Genomic DNA, 23,337 nt, shown 5'->3' with positions numbered 1-23,337 from the left:
AAAGGGTAGCGCAATGTTTTATTATAATACTGGGAATTACCGTTCACATCCACACCCCACGATCAACCGAATCTATCTGCTTTACATACCTGATCGACCTTTACATTGGTCTTGCCTTCGATCAGCAACACACTCCGACTATATGTAGATAACCCTACTGTAGCCGACATTGATAACTTTTATAGTCGCCGACATTCTTTGATAATATACTCCTTTACTACACTCGCCTGATAAAAGTTATTGTTCACGGTAAACAAGATAGATAGCATGTACTCTGTATATGTAGATCTCGCTCCTTAGATCCAAAACAAAATTCGAAAAAGTATTTTCAGTGAATATCTAATAACAGTATCACTGAGGTAAAGGATGCAGAATCAATCAATATTTCCCAGCCACCGGACCAAGCCACCAAAGCCGCTGGCATTATTAAATCATAATTTCTAAATTATTTCAAGTAATGTTGCAGAAAATAATAATAATAATGATAATAATAATAGACTTTATTTATACTCGATAATAACATGTTGAGTCACAGACTCTTCTCACACATGACCGAGAACATATATACAAGTATGTACAACATGGATAATACGTTACAAATATAAGAGATAATGCAAAACACATACATTATAAAGAAACATTGTATACATATATAAAGCTATACTGCTTTTCAATTGAGTAATTAATTATATAACTACATTTCATTACAACACATATGTCAACCATTCTGTTATAGTAACACACGCTGCTGAAACATAATTACATATCGTAGTATATTGCTCATTGGGAAAGTCGTAATGTCCAGATCAGGTCGAAAGAGAGTTGGGTTTTTTTGCTTTATACTAGTAGTTTAAAATCGTTTCTGCAGTTGGTTTTAAAAACTGCAAGTGATTAGGAGGATTTGGTTTGAGTGGATAGGCTGTTCCAAAGATGTGGTCCTTGATATAAAAATGACCGCTTGAAACGTTCTGTTTTGTGTTTTGGTAAACGGTAATTTCTTGCTGTTGCGGTGCGTGTGTTTCTGTTGTGACTTTCCTGGACTATAAAGTGTGTGTTTTGAGATATGCAGGGGTAGAATCATTGACAACCTTGTACATTAATATATATTCATTATATGCCACTCTTTTGGGAAGGGGCAACCAATTTAACTTTTTAAATAAATGTTCAGATGGTGAAGAAAAATCTGCATCAAGAATGGATCTGGCAATTCTCTTTTGAATTCGTTGGAGTTTATGAATACTTTTGGTTGTACAGTGGCCCCATATATTAGAGCAGTAATCAAAGTATGGAAGCATAAAACAGTTATAGTATGTGATTCTGGGCGGTATGGGTAAAAACATTTTAATTTTAGTAAGATGGTGTAGTTTAAAAACAACTTTCTTAAGTTCTCGAACTTGCATATCCCACGACAGATGTTCATCAATGCACACTCCAAGAAGCTTTTCTGATTTTACATTTTCCAGAGTGGTATCATTAAAAATAACGTTAAATTTCTTAGCACATGCTTTCCTTTTCTGTCTTGTACAAATTAACATAGCTTTTGTTTTTTTCCGCATTTAAAACCATTTTATTTTCCTTGCACCAAATCGAGACATTCACCAAATCGTCATTTAAGGCCGTTTAAATTTTAGAAATATCCTTGTAAGCTTTGTGCATTGATGTATCATCTGCGTATAGGTGCATATCACATGAGTTGACAAATAAGGATAAATCATTCACATATAGGAGAAATAAGAGTGGTCCCGCTATTGATCCCTGAGGTATACCTGTCTCTACACCTGTCGGGTCGCTAAAACTACCTTTGAATGAAACCTTTGGAGTTCTCTCTGATAGATATGATTTAAAAAACAGTAGCGAACTCTTTGAACATCCATATATTTTTTGAAAGTTTTTGAGGTAGTATTTTGTGATCAACAAGATCAAAAGCTTTTCTAAAATCAATGTAGACGAAGCCTAACATACTGCCTTTATCAAGTACTTCATACCAAGTATTCGATACTGATGTTAAAGCAGTTTGGCATGAGTGTTTAGATCGAAACCCTGACTGGTTTTCAATAATAAGGTTGTTACCAGTTAAAAATACATAAAAACTCTTGTGAACATGTTTTTCTAAAAGCTTTGACAGGACTGGTAATATGGATATTGGCCTGTAATTTTTCACACATGTTTTGTCACCCTTTTTAAAAATTGGGTTCACCAAATTGGGTTATGAAAAACACATCATAACACGAACTCTCTATGTATAGTAGTAGACAAGTTCCGGGATGGAATCCCTGTGGCAGAGGAAATATTTTCATGTACAAAAGACAAAAAAAGAAGTAAGGGTATTTTACTACATTATGTAGAAAATGGGCAAACCATTACAAGTATATACGATGCAGAACATATCAGAACACTCCTGTTCATCGGAGACAAAACAACTCAGAGCGCTAGGACTCTATCTACACCTTCAAACAAAAACAGTCGCCTCATTTGTCCTGTAGCTGACTTTGTAGTTCGTAATGCTGTCTCTCTTTGTTCGTTCCTGGTTTCACGTACTCTCAAACGTTAAGTCAGATGAAGACGTGGGCCTACGGAGACACCGACGAAAAATTAGAGAAGAAAGGAAGCAAGGGGAAAAATAAATAATTCCCATAATCAGAAGACAAAGGGAAAAGGAGGTCTAATTGGCCTGCATTGCTCGCCTGTTATCACCTCACTTATGTGACCGTAAAAGAAGGTCAGGGTCAAATTTAAACACGCTGATTGTCATTACTCAACATACTATCAGTATTTGTATTATTACCATTATGAATGTTGAATGGGAGATTTTTCTTTAACAATCTGACCCTCAAAGTTGGTCTAGGTTATATTCATTCATATCACACATCCCATAACACTTTAAAATAATTAAAGATTAACTTGAATATATTTTCTATGTTATGGAGATATAACCCAAAAAACGGAATGTACTCTAAATAGAGAATACACTCCGGTTTTTTTGTGTTATAGCTCCATTACTAACTATATACAATCCCTGTGTAAATCCACTTTCATTGATGGCCTCTTTTCTCTTAGAAATTATTACGCCAGTGTATCAGCCAATCAAAACCATTTTTTTACGTTATAGGCTCATAACATAATTTTTTAAGCCAATGGAAATGCTTGTTATAAGCAAGATTAAATTATCAGGCTGTAAGCTAGTTATCATAATCCTACATCTCTGTGTTCGGGAGAAGTCAGTTAAAGGTTTTAACACATAGGTTTTTCTGTGACCTTAAAAACTGCGAAATGTCATTTATTTGAGCGAACTTTATAGCACTTTAGCCCACCGAGCCTCTTGGTTATTCAGAAGAAGTTATTTAGCAGTAAAACGTGTGTGCTGTCGGATTGGCAGACGACAGAAAACACACAATGTGAGCTCACTTAGCCCTTCGAGACGAGTGATCTAAAAACAAATCAGAGTTAACGATGTACAAATCGTTTACGTTCAGAACAGGAACAAAGGCTCCTTAACTTGTCAACTCTTTATCTTCTTACATCAATACCAACCAAATCCATAGCAGGGAGCACTCCGCCAAGTTTCAGATAGATTAATAGATCAAACCAATGGTGTATCCGAAGTGTGGACAGGTTGTGTTGTATCGTGCCATCAGTACTGGCCGTGCGTCACTAGATCTGTTGTCTGGTATTATGTTGGCAATCAGCACACCCACGCTATACCGGGCAGGCGATTGAAGCGAGACTGTAAATTCTGCTTTTTATGACATTATGTATGCCTAATGCTTCAATTTGAAATTATTAGTTTAATGTTCTTGTCGATAGGACAAAATCCAGGTTTTAGTTGTCAAAGTTATATTTCCGACCATAACTCGTATTTGAGTAAGCATAAATAATAAAGCATATGTATATAAAATTAAAATTTATTTATTTTAACCATGTTTATTATTTATATGTATCACTTTTTTATGTCCTAAAGCAAGCGTGCAGTGTGTCTTTATGGGTAGGATACTGTAGAACTACACGAGGTCGGGTATGTCTGGTTTGGTTACTTTTTTATTAACGTCCTAAGATCATTTAAGGACGTGCCTTCTTAAAACAAGAAACTTTATTTAAAGTCGCATAAATGTAAACAAATAATATCAGCCTAGCTCTTGAGAGCTATTATGTCGACAAACATATGTAAAATAACAATAACACATTATATAAAGTTGTATAAGAGCTACATTAGTACATTGGTATAAATAGTGGTATTCGTCCCCAACACAGTCTAAACTTATATTTTTTTTTTCGTTCATTACGATTAAGCTTTAAAAGATATGGTTCAATATCAAACTGGTATTTGAATAAGGAGTAAACTTGCCCTCGCGAGGAAGTTTCAACATCATGAAACCATAATCTCCGCTTAATGATAGTTTTCAAGCATTGTCTATTAATTGTACATGCTATTTGGAACGTCCATAAATTATCAAAATCCAGTATTGTTTAGTAAAACTCGTATACACGTTAACCATTTTAAACTTAATACAAAATGATGGTGCAAATTATACATTAACTTATACATTACACTAGATAATTTCGATCCAACTGTTATAAGCTTATGCCAGAACATAACCATTCTAACACTGACTTCAATTTCTAGATGGTACCTTCCCAACTCACCATATACCATATAATTTGGGGTGCTCTTCCGAATGTTTAGAATTTCCTTACAAAACTGTAAATGTGTTGTTTTTTTGGATACTTTTTGTATTTTACTTCCATATAATAAAATTGTTGGCACAAGTGCATCAAATAATTTCAGTTGGAGATTTACAGAAAGGGAAACACAATACATATAAAGCTTTTTTTCCTTGCTCTGTTAGTTTACTTTTGGCTTTTGTTAAAACACCATTGTTGTTTAATATTATTCCATGATATGGGTACGAATCTTGTATTTCTAAAATATCATTTTTGAACGAAAAGTGATGGTCTCTTTTACTTTTTTTTTCAAAAATTAAAATTTTAGTTCTTTGTGTTTTAACTGTTAAGTTCCATGTATCACAATAATTTTGGAATTTATTCAATACGTTCTGTAAACCATCTGGTGTTTCTGGAAAAAACACTGTATCATCAGCATATAATATAATAAACAATTTTAAGTACAAACCTAAATGTTGATCACTGAGAGCATACACTTCATTCAAACAAGAAACATTACGTTGATTGAGGAAATCCTGTAAATCGTTAAGAAAGAGGGCAAACAAAAATGGCGATAAGTTTTCTCCTTGTTTAACCCCGACATTGAAAATGAAAAAGTCGGATGTATCATTGCCGTTCATTACGCATGATTTTGTATTTTGATACTATTTCGTAATTTTCTCCACAAGCCTGCTCGCCACACCCTATCAAAGGCCTTTTAAAAATCAACGAATGAACAATATAACTTTTTGAAAAATATAAAGAAATTACGGAATACAATATAATTCAGATTTTCAGTAGTGGAACATCCATTTCGAAATCCCACTTGGGCGAAGGATATAAGGTTCATCTTATCAGATAGTTTTGTTAGTCTATCATTAATTATAGAGGTAAATACTTTTTTATATGTTCATTCCGTATTTCATCGATTTTTAAGCTTTTTATCGATCGAATAATTTCCGTTTCGGTAATTTCAGCATTGAGATCTTCAAGACTTCATCGTTATCAATATCCTGTACAAGTCCTTCATTACTATCTTCCTCATAGTTAACTGAATTAAAAAAATAGTTGTAGAGTTCGTTTATTGGTATTTTAGCTTTTGGCGAATTTGGTTTACCCGAAAACCTGTTGAGAATATTCCATAGTAATTTTGGACTCTCCTTCACTGTATCTTATATTTATTTTCCGTGTTGAATGTATAGGTTTTGTGTGCTTTATTTACCTATTTCCTGTAATTACGACTTTTCCTTTTCAAGGTGTGCTTGTTAACATCATTTTTTTAATTTACGATAGTTCTTTTTGGCTTTGTGATTTTTTTTATTCTTTTTTACATACTCGTTCAGCGTAGCAAATTTATTTTCATGATCATCTGCAATAAGATTAGCAAACGAATTACTTAATTGATCCTTCCATTTCACATAACCATCGTTTTTGTCGGTTGCATAAGGATTTTCGTATAGAGTATATGTGTTCTGACGCCCCTTCGAACTTAAATTGAATCCAACCATGAACATCGGATGATAGTGGATTAAAATCAACAACCTCAAAATATGAGCTACGTGTAATGTATGTGGCTTTTATCTATGTGTGCCGGAGACAGGATATGTTGATGTTTTTGCCTCCTTGCGATAATGCTGATCTCATTCCGACTTTAAAGTGCTACGATAACGAAATACCATGCCGAAGGCACCCAGCACAGTACTCCCCCCGGGCACATTATTCTGACAACGGGTAAATCAGTATTGGCATTACCCAAAATGCTGAACATTAAGCAAGGAATAACAACGACCATGTCCCGGCCTGGGGACATAACCTGTTGTCTTCCTCACTCCTACACTACTCATTTTGTATTATTACTAACGTTTATTGAATTTTAATAAAAAATAAATTATGGATTGTAATTTATGTTTATAATCATAATAATAATATACAACATTTATATAGCGCCCTATACAATTTGTAAAATTACTCAAAAGCGCTTTACAACATATGGATAATATTAATGGTTATAATTGTGAAAACAAAAAACAAAGGCTTACAACCACTTCTATACATTTAAGCAAGCAATGTGCACATAATTGAACAAATAAAAGGGTGGTACTTACATGACGTCTTTGCAAAGATTCTAAAATGCGGACTTGAAGTGGTGAGTTTTGACGTCCCTCTTGAACTTGGCCAGGGCATTTGACTTTCTCATAGCAGATGGTAAGCTATTCCACAACGTAGCCGAAACCCTCCCAAAGCATCTGTTTCCGTAGGTCACAGTACGAGATTTTGGGACACACAACAAAGATTCTAACTCCGACCGCAGTGGTCGTGACGGCTGATACAGGGTAACAAGCTCCTGTAGGTACTGAGGAGCTGTTCCATTCAGTGCCTTGTATGTGTACACCAGAATTTTGTACTGCGACCTGTATCGTACGGGTAACCAGTGCAACGAATAAAGCACAGGTGTGATATGCGCTCTCTTTCGAGTACGAGTAACTAGCCGTGCTGCAGTGTTCTGGACCCTCTAGATCTGCAGACGACTAGTTAGTTTGTCAGATATACAAAATACATCTTTATATATAATATATTGAATTGTTATTTATGTTTATTAAATTGTAATTAATGTTGATTGTATTGTTATTAATGTGTATTGTCTTTATCGATATTTATTGTATTGTTATTAATAAATATTAGTTGTAATTAATGTTTAAGGAATTATGTAAATTTTATTGTTTTGCTATTAATGTTTATTTTTGTTATAAATGTTTATTGTATTGTTAATTATGTTAATTGTATTGTTATCAAAGTTAATATTCGCTATATTGTAATTAACGTTTGTTGTATTATAATTAATATTAATTGTATTGTAATGTTTGTTTGTTGTATTGTAATCAAAGTTTTTTGTATCGTTTTTTTTATGTTCATAGTATTGTTGTAAATAGTTATTGTATTGTAATGTATGTTCAATGTATTGTAATTAATATTAATTATATTGAAATAATATTAGTTATATTGTAATTAATGTTTATTGTCTTGTAATTTATATTCATTATATTGTAAAGTGCTTTAGAGTAATTTTACAAATTATATAGGGCGCTATATAAATGTTGTATATTATTATATTTATTATAATTGATGTTTATGTTTATTGTATCGTTATCAAGGTGAAATATATATCTATATCTCTTTATAATTTTGATATGGTTAATTCATTCTTCAAATCTTCATAATATAGCATTATGATTAAAAGGGAAAATAAACCAGCGCTCGATTTCCACCGATCATAATTTTCTCATTAGCGACCTGACTAGAAAAAAATTGCAGGAGCGACGTGCATGCAAAACATCTGAGTTATAGACGAAAACAACGACAGGTAATTCGGGTGCCTTTATTGTTATGTTAATCTTCTGTATTGTTCCGTGTTTATTTATCATAAAATAGGTATTACACTTGGTCAGGGGAACACGAATCTTTGTTTCCCCGACATTAATCGTGGTTTACACGGACTTTGCCCCCATGAAACATGTATAATCTTGGGGAAACAAACAGTCAGGTTACCTTACAACAAAGGCAATAAAATGTATCATATATATATATATGTAAAATGGCTATACTGTATGACTTTATTACTTTCAATTTGTAATGAATTTTTTTTTATATATATTTTGTATATATAATACTATTATATTTAGCCAACACTATACACATTCATGTGACGGCTTTTATTGGGTATGTTACCTTCCCTTGAACCATTTTTATATGTTGATGTTATACACATTTCAAAATTCCGACGCTGTGATATAAAAATCTACTCAATATCTAGCTCCCTTTCATCACCATACGTGTGACACAGAGCGCTATCAGTCTCACAGTGTATACTATGTTAATATCGCGGAGTCGTGGATGGTCGGCCAACAGGAGACATAAAATAATACATTGAGTCTTTTCTTATAAACTACCTATTGACTATTGTCTGCTGGAGTATGACCACTTTAGATTGAAAAAGAATTTTAAATGCCTACAAAACGGTATTTAATGAAAGAAAGCAAGCCATTCAGCTAGTGACCAGGCAGTCGATAGGATGAATATATACATATAAATCACACCATGTATGTACCAGTTTGTGAGATCACATTTGTGTCATGCTCAAACCAAGGCATGCCATTCGATAACCTTCAAACATTAATCAGACCGGCACACTACTCTAATGCGCCTGACGATACACTAGAGTTAGCGATATGGTATGGACAGATTTAGTGATTTCATACAGAATTGGCGATAAGATACAGACTCTTGCAATGCGATACAAAGTTAGTTTTACGACACAGACTTTAGCGATAGGCTACAGAAATGTCTACAGCGTTCAACGGAAAAAAGACGTGTAACTGTTAAAAAGACCGTTATACGACACTTGCACCGTCCAACATATATAGACCGTTATACGATATTTGCGCCGTCCAACATAGATATAGACAGTTATACGACACGTGTACCGTCCAACAGATATAGACCGTTATACGACACTTGTACCGTCCAACATATATAGACCGTTATACGATATTTGCACCGTCCAACATAGATATAGACAGTTATACGACACGTGTACCGTCCAACATATATAGACAGTTATACGACACTTGTACCGTCCAACATAGATATAGACAGTTATACGACACTTGTATCGTCCAACAGATATAGACCGTTATACGACACTTGTACCGTCCAACATATATAGACAGTTATACGACACTTGTACCATCCAACATAGATATAGACAGTTATACGACACTTGTATCGTCCAACAGATATAGACAATTATACGATACTTGTACCGTCCAAGAGATATAGACAGTTTTACGACACTTGTACCGTCCAACAGATATAGACAGTTTTACGACACTTGTACCGTCCAACAGATATAGACAGTTTTACGACACGTGTACCGTCCAACATATATAGACAGTTATACGACACGTGTACCGTCCAACAGATAAAGACCGTTATACGACACTTGTACCGTCCAACAGATATAGATAGTTATGCGACACTTGTACCGTCCAACAGATATAGACAGTTTTACGACACTTGTACCGTCCAACAGATATAGACAGTTTTACGACACTTGTACCGTCCAACAGATATAGACCGTTATACGACACTTGCACCGTCCAACAGATATAGACAGTTATACGACACGTGTACCGTCCAACAGATATAGACCGTTATACGTCACTTGTACCGTCCAACAGATATAGACAATTATGCGACACTTGTACCGTTAAAGAGATATAGACCGTTATACGACACTTATACAATCCAAGAGATATATACCGTTATACGACACTTGTACCGTCCAACTGATAGGGACACTTGCACATTTTTATCACGATATAAAGTCGATCTTTTATCAACAGTTTTGATATGATGACTTGTTTATAAACGTCCACTGTGGTAAAATAAATCAAAAAGATTTCAATTTTCAGTTTGAACATTTTTAGTTTAAACTTTTTTTCTGTGGACGAGAGACTTGAAACGCTTTGATGTATATACATGTACCCTGAACTTACGTCTGTATATATGTATATATGTTAGCCTCATATTTAAAGTTTGATTATAGCTTTATATAAAAAGTTTGTTCTATCACGGTCGGATCCAATTGTCGTTGGCATTAATATTAGCGGCATTCCTATACTAAGTAGGTATAATCTTCCCCTACTGGACCGATCTTTAGTACTAGGTGTCCGGTATATGTGGTGGATATTACCCTCGGTCCTAGGAACGGGTGTATCATACCTTTTTTACATATCATTATTGCAGTCAGATTGTTTTTATTGATAAATGAATAGATATATTTGGGAGTATAAATTCACTAACAGCGTATTTATATACACAATATGTTTGTCTTAAAGTTGACAAATACACCTTTTAACTTTTAGTAGAATATGAATGGTCTGCCTTAACTGTATACATTTACCTACAACATGTAGGTACCTGTATCTGTACATTTATACCGGACGCCTTGTATGCTCTAGCCTACTCTAAGTCTCTAGCTAGCGTTTTATAATTAGTCATAATAGTTGGATAGAATCTTAGCGCTGTCTTTTATACTCGGTATCTCAAAACTATACACCCGTGTATGTAAGTATACGGGGAAGCCTTCAGCACTGTACCAGTTAGTGTTTACCTGGTGAAACACCGGGAGGATACTGTCCTCTACATTTTAAAGGTATGTAAAGTTGATTTAATTAATATTTATATACTTTGATTAATTTAATTAGATTATATTTCCTTCCAGAATGTTCATTTAAAGCTTCAAGTTCTCAATTGTTCCTTTTCAATCTAAACAAACAGTGATTCAAAGCAATGTTTATGAAGCCAGTGTTTATTTTTTTTAAATCTTAACTTTATTCAAAATGTTCGTATAATAATCTCCTTGTTTCGTCTATCTGTATTATCAATTGTGTACGTACATAGGTATTTGTACAACCACTGATAAATACAACAAAAAATCTATCAGTAAATTATTTATACATTAAGCTTTAAAATCGTCAACGAGATCGATAGGTTATCTAGATTAGAATATCATGGCTCTCCGTCAATTCACATGTAAAAATTTAAAACGGTTTTTGTCAGGTAAATTTAAAATCATTTTACCGGTGGCACATTCTAAGTTCTAAAGAATACATAGGTTTAGGTTTAGAATTGACGTAATATGATATTAATCATAAGACTGGTGCTTTACGTTACATGAACCGTATTTGCGCAACAGGAACTTGAGAATCTATCACAGGTTGTTTGGGGCTATCCTGGTGGTGCGTTGTTGGATGTGTTATTGGTACATATGTACTAGGTGTGGAGCTATCCTGGTGGTGTGTTGTAGGATGTGTTATTGGTACATGTGTACTAGGTGTGGAGCTATCCTGGTGGTGTTTTGTAGGATGTGTTATTGGTACATATGTACTAGGGGTGGAGCTATCCTGGTGGTGTGTTGTAGGATGTGTTATTGGTACATATGTACAAGGTGTGGAGCTATCATGGTCGTGTGTTGTAGGATGTGTTATTGGTACATATGTACTAGGTGTGGAGCTATCCTGGTGGTGTGTTGTAGGATGTGTTGTTAGTACATATGTACTAGGTGTGGAGCTATCCTGGTGGGGTGTTGTAGGATGTGTTATTGGTACATATGTACAAGGTGTGGACCTATCATGGTCGTGTGTTGTAGGATGTGTTATTGGTTCATATGTACAAGGTGTGGAGCTATCATGGTCGTGTGTCGTAGGATGTGTTATTGGTACATATGTACTAGGGGTGGAGCTATCCTGGTGGTGTGTTGTAGGATGTGTTACTGGTACATATGTACTAGGTGTGGAGCTATCCGGGTGGTGTGTTGTAGGATGTTTTGTTAGTACATATGTACTAGGTGTGGAGCTATCCTGGTGGTGTGTTGTAGGAGGTGTTATTGGTACATATGTACTAGGTGTTGAGATAACCTGGTGGTGTGTTGTAGGGTGTGTTATCGGTACATATGTACTAGGTGTGAAGCTATCCTGGTGGTGTGTTGTAGGATGTGTTACTGGTAGATATGTACTAGGTGTGGAGCTATCCGGGTGGAGTGTTGTAGGATGTTTTGTTAGTACATATGTACTAGGTCTGGAGCTATCCTGGTGGTGTGTTGTAGGAGGTGTTATTGGTACATATGTACTAGGTGTTGAGATATCCTGGTGGTGTGTTGTAGGGTGTGTTATCGGTACATATGTACTAGGTGTGAAGCTATCCTGGTGGTGTGTTGTAGGATGTGTTATTGGTACATATGCACTAGGTGTTGAGATATCCTGGTGGTGTGTTGTAGGATGTGTTATTGGTACAGATGTACTAGGTTAGGAGCTATCCTGGTGGTGGGTTGTAGGATGTGTTATGGGTACATATGTACTAGGTGTGGAGCTATCCTGGTGATGTGTTGTAGGATGGGTTATTGGTACATATGTACTAGGTGTAGAGCTATCCTGGTGGTGTGTTGTAGGATGTGTTATTGGTTCATATGTACTAGGTGTGGAGCTATCCTGGTGGAGTGTTGTAGAATGTGTTATTGGTACAGATGTACTAGGTGAGGAGCTATCCTGGTGGTGTGTTGTAGGATGTGATATTGGTACATATGTACTAGGTGTGGAGCTATCCTGGTGATGTGTTGTAGGATGTGTTATTGGTACATATGAACTAGGTGTTGAGATATCCTGGTGGTGTGTTGTAGGGTGTGTTATCGGTACATATGTACTAGGTGTGGAGCTATCCTGGTGATGTGTTGTAGGATGTGTTATTGGTACATATGAACTAGGTGTGGAGCTATCCTGGTGGTGTGTTTTAGGATGTGTTATTGGTACATATGTACTAGGGGTGGAGCTATCCTGGTGGTGTGTTGTAGAATGTGTTATTGGTACAGATGTACTAGGTTAGGAGCTATCCTGGTGGTGTGTTGTAGGATGTGTTATTGGTACATATGTACTAGGTGTGGAGCTATCCTGGTGGTGTGTTGTAGGATGTGTTATTGGTACATATGTACTAGGTGTGGAGCTATCCTGGTGGTGTGTTGTAGGATGTGTTATTGGTACATATGTACTAGGTGTGGAGCTATCCTGGTGGTGTGTTGTAGGATGTGTTATTGGTACATATGTACTAGGTGTGGAGCTATCCTGGTGGTGTGTTGTAGGATGTGTTATTGGTACATATGTACTAGGTGTGGAGCTATCCTGGTGGTGTGTTGTAGGATGTGTTATTGGTACATATGTACTAGGTGTGGAGCTATCCTGGTGGTGTGTTGTAGGATGTGTTATTGGTACATATGTACTAGGTGTGGAGCTATCCTGGTGGTGTGTTGTAGGATGTGTTATTGGTACATATGTACTAGGTGTGGAGCTATCCTGGTGGTGTGTTGTAGGATGTGTTATTGGTACATATGTACTAGGTGTGGAGCTATCCTGGTGGTGTGTTGTAGGATGTGTTATTGGTACATATGTACTAGGTGTGGAGCTATCCTGGTGGTGTGTTGTAGGATGTGTTATTGGTACATATGTACTAGGTATGGAGCTATCCTGGTGATGTGTTGTATGATGTGTTATTGGTACATTTGTACTAGGTGTGGAGCTATTCTGGTGGTGTGTTGTAGGATGTGTTATTGGTACATATGTACTAGGTATGGAGCTATCCTGGTGATGTGTTGTATGATGTGTTATTGGTACATATGTACTAGGTGTGGAGCTATCCTGGTGGTGTGTTGTAGGATGTGTTATTGGTACATATGTTCTAGGTGTGGAGCTATCCTGGTGGTGTGTTGTAGGATGTGTTATTGGTACATATGTACTAGGTGTGGAGCTAGACCAACAACACTTGGTACATCATCATTTGGGAGTTTTTTGGTCGAGTCTTGATCTAAACCCATAACAATGTATATACTCTCTACAAATCAAGTCCCGACATAAAATGTATAACCGATTCTCATGTATGTAACACTGGTAAATAATACTGGTATATATTACTGGTACATAATACTTGTATATAAGTATATATAATAATTAAGTTCTGGAAACATGATATAATGAATAATAAATCAATTTTACCCGTGAACCCGAGTATTTCCCTGACCTGAAATATCTATTTCCACGTCTTAAAACAATCAATAAAGGTCGTATCGACACAATAAATTATGAATTGCTCGGAACGAAATTTACATCATTATTGACATTAATTATACATCGGCTGTGTCGTACGGTAACATATAGCACAGTCACTAGGGAACTCACTGGTGAGGTAACAGAAGAACACCTACAAGTGTTTTAGTCCTGGTTAGTTTTCAAATTGATACGAACTTCCAAACGTGTATTATCAGAATAATACGTTTTAAAGGTTCCCTTGATATGTTCAATCTTGTGTATTTATAAGGAACGGTAACAAAACGTAAACCACAAATTACACTTAAAGTGTAACATTACTGTTTGATCAATCTATATTATAGTATATATGTATAACACGGTCAGCGAAATGTAACAGAGACCCAGAAATGGATCTATTGGCTTGTATATAACGGTAACCGGAAGTTAGAGACCCAGGAACGGGTCACTGTAACTCAGGCGCACTCTCCATTATTATTGTAATGCTGTTCCTGCAGAAAATGAGCAAATCAATATAAAAACTGTAAGTCGTACTCGACTTAAGGCTGAGTCTGTGATAGAACGGATACCACAGCAACGAATGTCCATCACAGTCCTTACACTACCACGTCTAACGTCACTGTCCTTACACTACCACGTCTAACATCACAGTCCTTACACTACCACGTCTACCATCAGAGTCCTTACACTACCACGTCTAACATCACTGTCCTTACACTACCACGTCTAACATCGCAGTCCTTACACTACCACGTCTAACGTCACAGTCCTTACACTACCACGTCTAACATCACTGTCCTTACACTACCACGTCTAACATCGCAGTCCTTACACTACCACGTCTAACGTCACTGTCCTTACACTACCACGTCTAACATCACAGTCCTTACACTACCACGTCTAACATCACAGTCCTTACACTACCACGTCTAACATCACAGTCCTTACACTACCACGTCTAACATCACAGTCCTTACACTACCACGTCTAACATCACAGTCCTTACACTACCACGTCTAACATCACAGTCCTTACACTACCACGTCTAACATCACAGTCCTTACACTACCACGTCTAACATCACAGTCCTTACACTACCACGTCTAACATCACAGTCCTTACACTACCACGTCTAACATCACAGTCCTTACACTACCACGTCTAACATCACAGTCCTTACACTACCACGTCTAACATCACAGTCCTTACACTACCACGTCTAACATCACAGTCCTTACACTACCACGTCTAACATCACAGTCCTTACACTACCACGTCTAACATCACAGTCCTTACACTACCACGTCTAACATCACAGTCCTTACACTACCACGTCTAACATCACAGTCCTTACACTACCACGTCTAACATCACAGTCCTTACACTACCACGTCTAACATCACAGTCCTTACACTACCACGTCTAACATCACAGTCCTTACACTACCACGTCTAACATCACAGTCCTTACACTACCACGTCTAACATCACAGTCCTTACACTACCACGTCTAACATCACAGTCCTTACACTACCACGTCTAACATCACAGTCCTTACACTACCACGTCTAACATCACAGTCCTTACACTACCACGTCTAACATCACAGTCCTTACACTACCACGTCTAACATCACAGTCCTTACACTACCACGTCTAACATCACAGTCCTTACACTACCACGTCTAACATCACAGTCCTTACACTACCACGTCTAACATCGCAGTCCTTACACTACCACGTCTAACGTCACTGTCCTTACACTACCACGTCTAACATCACAGTCCTTACACTACCACGTCTAACATCACAGTCCTTACACTACCACGTCTAACATCGCAGTCCTTACACTACCACGTCTAACGTCACTGTCCTTACACTACCACGTCTAACATCACAGTCCTTACACTACCACGTCTAACATCACAGTCCTTACACTACCACGTCTAACATCACAGTCCTTACACTACCACGTCTAACATCACAGTCCTTACACTACCACGTCTAACATCACAGTCCTTACACTACCACGTCTAACATCACAGTCCTTACACTACCACGTCTAACGTCACAGTCCTTACACTACCACGTCTAACATCACTGTCCTTACACTACCACGTCTAACGTCACAGTCCTTACACTACCACGTCTAACGTCCCAGTCCTTACACTACCACGTCTAGCATTTCGGACTTTTTTTGTGTGTATTGCCATTTTTACCTGTTTATTGATTGATTTTACAGGTATTTTCGGCTAACAGATCTAACCAGGCCGACTTATTGATCGTAGACACCTGAGGAAGTGAGAATCGATTTATTCCTTTTGAAGTAGAAACATATTCCTGTGGATTTGTACGCTTAAGTTTACCTGGAATAACAAGTGTTGTTTTTGACTTACTTAAGATATAAAATCGTTCTTAAAGTACAGCATCACCATGGCAACAGGGATGGTTGGAAGTTACATGTTAACGACGCGGAAAGGGTAAGTAAATATTCTAGTAAAACAGTTATATATATATATATATATATATATGTATATAAGATTGCCTGTCTGAGCAAGGCTGGTCGATCTTTCTGATATATCATATCAGGTTTGATGTTAATTCTATGTTTGCATTTATAGTAAAACCCTCGATATGATGTCGCTCGTTTTAGTTGTCCTTACATTTCTCAAGAACTCTTTTTATTTTTTATAACAATTCCGTTTTACGCTTTCCTCGATTTATTGTCAACCCACTGTAAAACGCCAGAGTGTCCTGGACGTTTTAAGTTGTGACGGTATACCGAGTCATACGCGGGGTCACAGTGCCGAGGTTTAGTTGGGCTGCTATGAACTTATTATACATATGAAATACATTTAGACTTCAAAGAGGAATGGCGGAAGTTTTAGGACCAGGTAAAGGTTGGATTGTTTGGCCTTTGGTTCCAGTTCCCTGCCATGTTTGATAGATTTTATATTTGGGTTCTTTTTTCTAAACTCCAACAAATTGCACGATAAAGGTTTCATATTTGTTTCCTTTGAGATGTGAGAAACCATCATAGTGTATACAGAATAAAAGTTAGATGATGTTAATCTGTCCTGACGAATGTCACGCCAAAACGGATTCTCACCCTGTCCATTTGTTGCCAACGAAATTGCCTGACATTCCTCTTCACAAGATAACTTATGACAGCATGTACAATATACTAAGACTGAGGCCAAGTTCACGTTTGACTGAAACCTGCCTTTGTTTTTTGAGTCATCACATTCATATTTAATGTCCTAGTCTAAATGAGATAATTGATATATTTTTAACCATAAAACTGTTTCCTTGATATCTAAATGTGTTCAGTCTGTTACACATTATTGACAAATGTACATGACAATATTTATAATCAGTGCTTTATATTATTTATCACTAATTAAAATAGTTCTCATAGCTAACTAATACATTTGTAGACGATTTATATATTTTATTGTCCATATTAGGGTATGACTCGCTATTTAGCATTTAGTTTCATTCAAAAAAATAAATAGAACATTAATATATACTAAGACAAATGAATTACATATAACAGACATTAAACATAGTGTATAACAATGTAAATACACATTATCTGAGGTTATTCTATCGTTATTTATCATTTAAGCAATTTCGAGGTTAACATTTAAACATATTGCGATAATGATTATTTTATATTGCTAAATCGTATTACAACAAATCGTTATTTAATAAAAATCGGCGACACCTAGTAACACGGAGATGATTTGAGATAGATATGTTTAAAACGAGTACAATTGCTAGAGTCCAACTGTAATCATTGCTCTCTGTACTGTGCACGCTAAGCCAGACGCGCCGTGAATCATTTACATAATTCACAAATAACTGAACATATGTCTGTATCTAATTAAACAATTGAATTCCTGTTTAAATCGTAGTTATGGGTTATCTCGTGTTCGGTTACCTGTGTGTACCTGTATTAATTACAGGTAACAATAGGTATTGAAAGCTTATACAGCGACCTGAGTTTTCAGTATTTTTATCAAGATCAGCTATTATGTAGGAGACAAAACACGCCGTATCAAGTTAGCGCTGTACTGGGCATTTTCTACCTGTTAAATGGATGGATTAACTCCCACATGGAGATATACTAATTTAAGTCTTACAGTAAACATCGATTCCTTTAGCGTACCAAACAAATTTCAGAACTGTCATTTCGATTCTTTGTTCCTTGTGTTTTCAGAGAGAAAACATGAAATATTTTTTTAACAAAAGTACAGCATAACACATATCATATCGGGTCAGGATTCGTATAATGTATAAAGAGGCTCACCAACGAATCGTGTTTGGTTGTCATGTTTATCTGACTCGAGTCGTGGTTTGTTATCATGTTTACCTGACTCGAGTCGTGAATGGTTGTCATGTTTACCTGACTCGAGTCGTGGTTGGTTGTCATGTTTACCTGACTCGAGTCGTGGTTTGTTATCCTGTTTATCTGACTCAAGTCGTGGTTTGTTATCCTGTTTACCAGACTCAAGTCGTGGGTTGTTATCCTGTTTACCTGACTCGAGTCGTGGGTTGTTATCCTGTTTACCTGACTCGAGTCGTGGTTGGTTGTCATGTTTACCTGCCTCGAGTCGTGGTTTGTTATCCTGTTTATCTGACTCGAGTCGTGGTTTGTTATTTTGTTTACCTGACTCAAGTCGTGGTTTGTTATCCTGTTTACCTGACTCGAGTCGTGGTTGGTTGTCATGTTTACCTGACTCAAGTCGTGGTTTGTTATCCTGTTTGCCTGACTCAAGTCGTGGTTTGTTATCCTGTTTGCCTGACTCGAGTCGTGGTTTGTTATCCTGTTTACCTGACTCGAGTCGTGGTGTGTTATCGTGTTTACCTGACTCGAGTCGTGGGTTGTTATCCTGTTTACCTGACTCGAGTCGTGGTTGGTTGTCATGTTTACGTGACTAGAGTCGTGGGTTGTTATCATGTTTACGTGACTCGAGTCGTGAATGGTTGTCATGTTTACCTGACTCAAGTCGTGGGTTGTTATCCTGTTTACCTGACTCGAGTCGGGGTTTGTTATCCTGTTTATCTGACTCGAGTCGTGGTTGGTTGTCATGTTTATTATACTCGAGTCGGGGTTTGTTATCATGTTTACCTGACTCGAGTCGTGGTTTGTTATCATGTTTACCTGACTCGGGTCGTGGTTGGTTGTCATGTTTACCTGACTCAAGTCGTGGTTTGTTATCCTGTTTGCCTGACTCGAGTCGTGGTTTGTTATCCTGTTTATCTGACTCGAGTCGTGGTTGGTTGTCATGTTTACCTGCCTCGAGTCGTGGTTTGTTATCGTGTTTACCTGACTCGAGTCGTGGGTTGTTATCCTGTTTACCTGACTCGAGTCGTGGTTGGTTATCCTGTTTATCTGACTCGAGTCGTGGTTTGTTATTTTGTTTACCTGACTCAAGTCGTGGTTTGTTATTCTGTTTACCTGACTCGAGCCGTGGTTTGTTATCCTGTTTATCTGACTCGAGTCGTGGTTGGTTGTCATGTTTACGTGACTAGAGTCGTGGTTTGTTATCATGTTTACGTGACTCGAGTCGTGAATGGTTGTCATGTTTACCTGACTCAAGTCGTGGTTGGTTGTCATGTTTACGTGACTCGAATCGTGGTTGGTTATCATGTTTTATTTCTTTATTTGGATCGAATGCAACCTTGTAAAATCGCCATTAGACGGTGTTAAAATATTTATGTGATGTACTAATTTTATCATGTTCTGTTCCGGCGGGAAAAGTCCCGTTTTAGTGTTGTGTGTGGATTTTCAGCGCCTGAGCCGTTACTGCACCAGATAGCATGGGAACATCTCCCATCGGAAATATCCATAAACATTTTTGACTGGAGTGGAGCACTAAAATAGACTGGTAGACTGAAGAGTGCTAATGCATGATTGTACCTTAATTTGTATAAAAGAGGGGAGGGCTGATTGTACTTTAATTTACGGACAGCCGACTGATGTTGTTAGTGGGATCCCTACCGATACAAAAATGGTGATCTAAATCATTGTGAAATGTGACGAAATTGTTTATCTGGAATTTTCCGAATTCTTAGTATAAAACTGGAACAAAATATTAATAGGGTCAAACCGTAATATTTTAAAGGACAAGGAGAGGATATCTTAATACTTAATTATCAAGGACTTAGTGGAGGTTAAGATATACTGATCAACGATAATCACAGTTTTAGCACGGACTACACACAACATTGATGTAACATCTTAGTAGTCTAGTTCTATTTTGACCAATAGATATATGGAACAGAAGCGTACTACAACCTGAGCTATATATCTGTAATCCACTTGTGACGGTATTAACGGGTCGGCTACCCCTGGGGATTAATTCGACAGGTTAATATAGGCCATTCGTAACAGTAATAAATATGATTTGAAAGTACGTGTGCTGTATAATCCCCTTAAAACGTATACATATAATAATAATACCGTAATAATAAGCACAGCACTGGAGTAAAAGTGTAAATATCACACCCTGTTTAACACCCAGACATTTCCCAAACAATACCTAATACGGTAGCGAGGTTATGTGGCCTGAAATAAAATACTGTGTGTCTCTCATTTCCATACCAACGCCTACTTACAATTAGCGACATTTACCATTGTAAATCTTTTTTTTTTTATTTCTGATGTAATTGTGAAAGAATCATGCTTGAACAATTGTTCCTCTCCTCCTCCTCCTTCTCCTCTTGTATTCACATTTGCTTCGGATAAGTTAGTATAAATTGCAGTAAGTTTCCTCCAACACGAACAGGTTAGTGTCTATGTGGGACGTTTCGATGAATAGTACAATACGTAGCCTGTCACATTAATCAGACAAATGACCAATGAAACGTATGTCGTCAAGGTGTTAAATCTATACGAGATGGAAATAAATAATCGACGTCGATGGTGCTACGTCATATCCTCAGGATGGTTTCAGATATTCCTTTTATACAGTTTGTATACTGGATTACCACCTGACCTTCCATTTTGTGTTCTTATCCTTGGCTTTTTCCTGTTCTTTGCTTTACCTTGACACTGGTGTGTTGGCCCGTTTTAGGTCCCGTTCTGTTCCATCTATGTACCCACTGTGTCTTTGTAATTGTTATACATTCTTTAGACCGGTTACGATTGAATGTACTCTATAGAACTGTACACAAGAAACTTCTATCTATATATAAATATTGACTTGATTGTTCAGAAAAGATATAAAAGTGGTGTACACATAATACTGTCGTATTATTGAAAAATAACAATATCGAGATTTGTTAAGGAAAACATACAATATAAAATTCTACTTCAAGTATACATCACAAACTACGTCATACAACAATACACATGATATGTGTACGTCATTTCGGTATCGGCTCCGAGGGGAAATACAATATATTGCCAGTGGATATTATGATAGCAATACTTCAAATGAACGCTCGGCGACCAGCTATTCTATTGAAAGGATTCGGTAAGAAAGTAACATGTTTTAAAATGGACATTTTTCGTGAATTAATTCATTAAACGTTAACGGTGGTTGGAATGTAACAGATATAAACAGAATTACAGAACACACAGATATATGTTAGGCCGGAACAAACCAGAGGTCACTCAGACACATCCTCTTTATTCTTTGTTTTGAAATTTGTTAAATGTCAAAAAATAGGAAATAAAACAATGTTTAAACTAGACACATGTAATTGTGTAACAAGAGGTCATATACGTACAACACTCATTGACTCGACACGTACAGCGACATGACAGAAGACTGATACATAAAATCTAAGACGGATTTTTTCTGTGTCCTTCTAAGAATCTACTTACATGTTCCTTTCGTCGTTCGATGTGATCTTAGGTCTAAAACAAACAAAAAATGCACACATGAAAATTGAACGACATTTTTATTTCAATTCCCTGCTGGTATGAGCGTAAATCGGTTACATACATATTCCATGAAGCCCGCTTGTAAATATGTATGTAAATATATATGTAAATATATATGTAAATATGTATGTAAATATATATGTAAATATGTATGTAAATATATATGTAACCGATTTGAATTCATACCGACATGAACATTGAAAAATGTCGTTCAATCAATGCCGTTTAATCCTTATATTTACATTCTAAATTTTGAATTAGTATTGACCTAAAGACATATCTACCCCTATATTTTCGATATTGACCTAAAGACATATCTACTCCTTAATTTTCTATATTGACCTAAAGACATTTCTGCCCCTATATTTTCGATATTGAAGTGGCAGTGTCGTCAGTACAAACGGAATCCCTGAAACAGCCCATCGTCTCTAAAATGTTTGCTTCTAACGGTTGTCTCGTGTTTATTGAGGCGGCGCAAGAAACTTAAAAATGATGTTGATCCAATTGCGTTCATAGGACTATGAATGCAATTTCTAATGGTTATGCTTATAGCGGAACTTGCAGTGGAAAAGTAAATATATCTGGTGCTTATCTCTCGTTGACTCACTTTATGTGATAGTGCATCTTGCGCAAGAATAGGTCCTCTACATCAGCGTTCCTTGTCCGCGATGCTCTCAGCTAAATTGCTACCTTCGGCTGTCTTTAGCCGAGAGGACTATTGGTTTTATATAATAGCTATATTTTCAATTATAGTATATCAGTTATATTTTCTTGTAATATGATGTATATGTACATGTAACTGTTCTGTTTCACTGTGTCGTGATAAAGGAGCGGATCGCTCCGAAAATTTGACAACCTAAACTTGTCCACACTGTTGGAATTACTTCTTTGCCCCATATATATATAAACGAACAGTATACACAATGCACGAGGACACTGGGTGATACAATAAATACACATCTTAGTGTATTGACCATGGCAGTCTTAGGTCTTAAGTGTCAAGAAGCAGTATCTTTGTTAACCTTGAAATTATAATAAAATAAAAACATTGATCTACACATAAACAATCCAGTCAAAGTAACAAGAAAAACATGAAAAAATTCAAAATAATAAAATATAACTTAATTCCACCC

The 23,337-nt window shown here is 36.6% G+C and overlaps 1 protein-coding gene across 1 annotated transcript in view; it reads left to right on the top strand.

Annotated features, from left to right (window-relative positions):
* The first annotated feature begins 10,697 nt into the window (after positions 1–10,697).
* LOC110451998 (uncharacterized protein C2orf50 homolog) overlaps positions 10,698–23,337 on the top strand; it is a 38,907-nt gene continuing 26,267 nt past the window's right edge. The window contains exons 1-2 of the mRNA XM_021500242.1: positions 10,698–10,873; positions 16,550–16,787. Coding sequence (XP_021355917.1) covers positions 16,741–16,787 — 47 coding nt within the window. The 5' untranslated portion in view covers positions 10,698–10,873; positions 16,550–16,740. The remainder of the gene's footprint in view (positions 10,874–16,549; positions 16,788–23,337) is intronic.

Source organism: Mizuhopecten yessoensis, unplaced genomic scaffold (assembly GCF_002113885.1).
Source record: "Mizuhopecten yessoensis strain PY_sf001 unplaced genomic scaffold, ASM211388v2 scaffold6361, whole genome shotgun sequence".
Classification (NCBI taxonomy): domain Eukaryota; kingdom Metazoa; phylum Mollusca; class Bivalvia; order Pectinida; family Pectinidae; genus Mizuhopecten; species Mizuhopecten yessoensis.
This window is presented reverse-complemented; position numbering and strand designations above follow the sequence as displayed.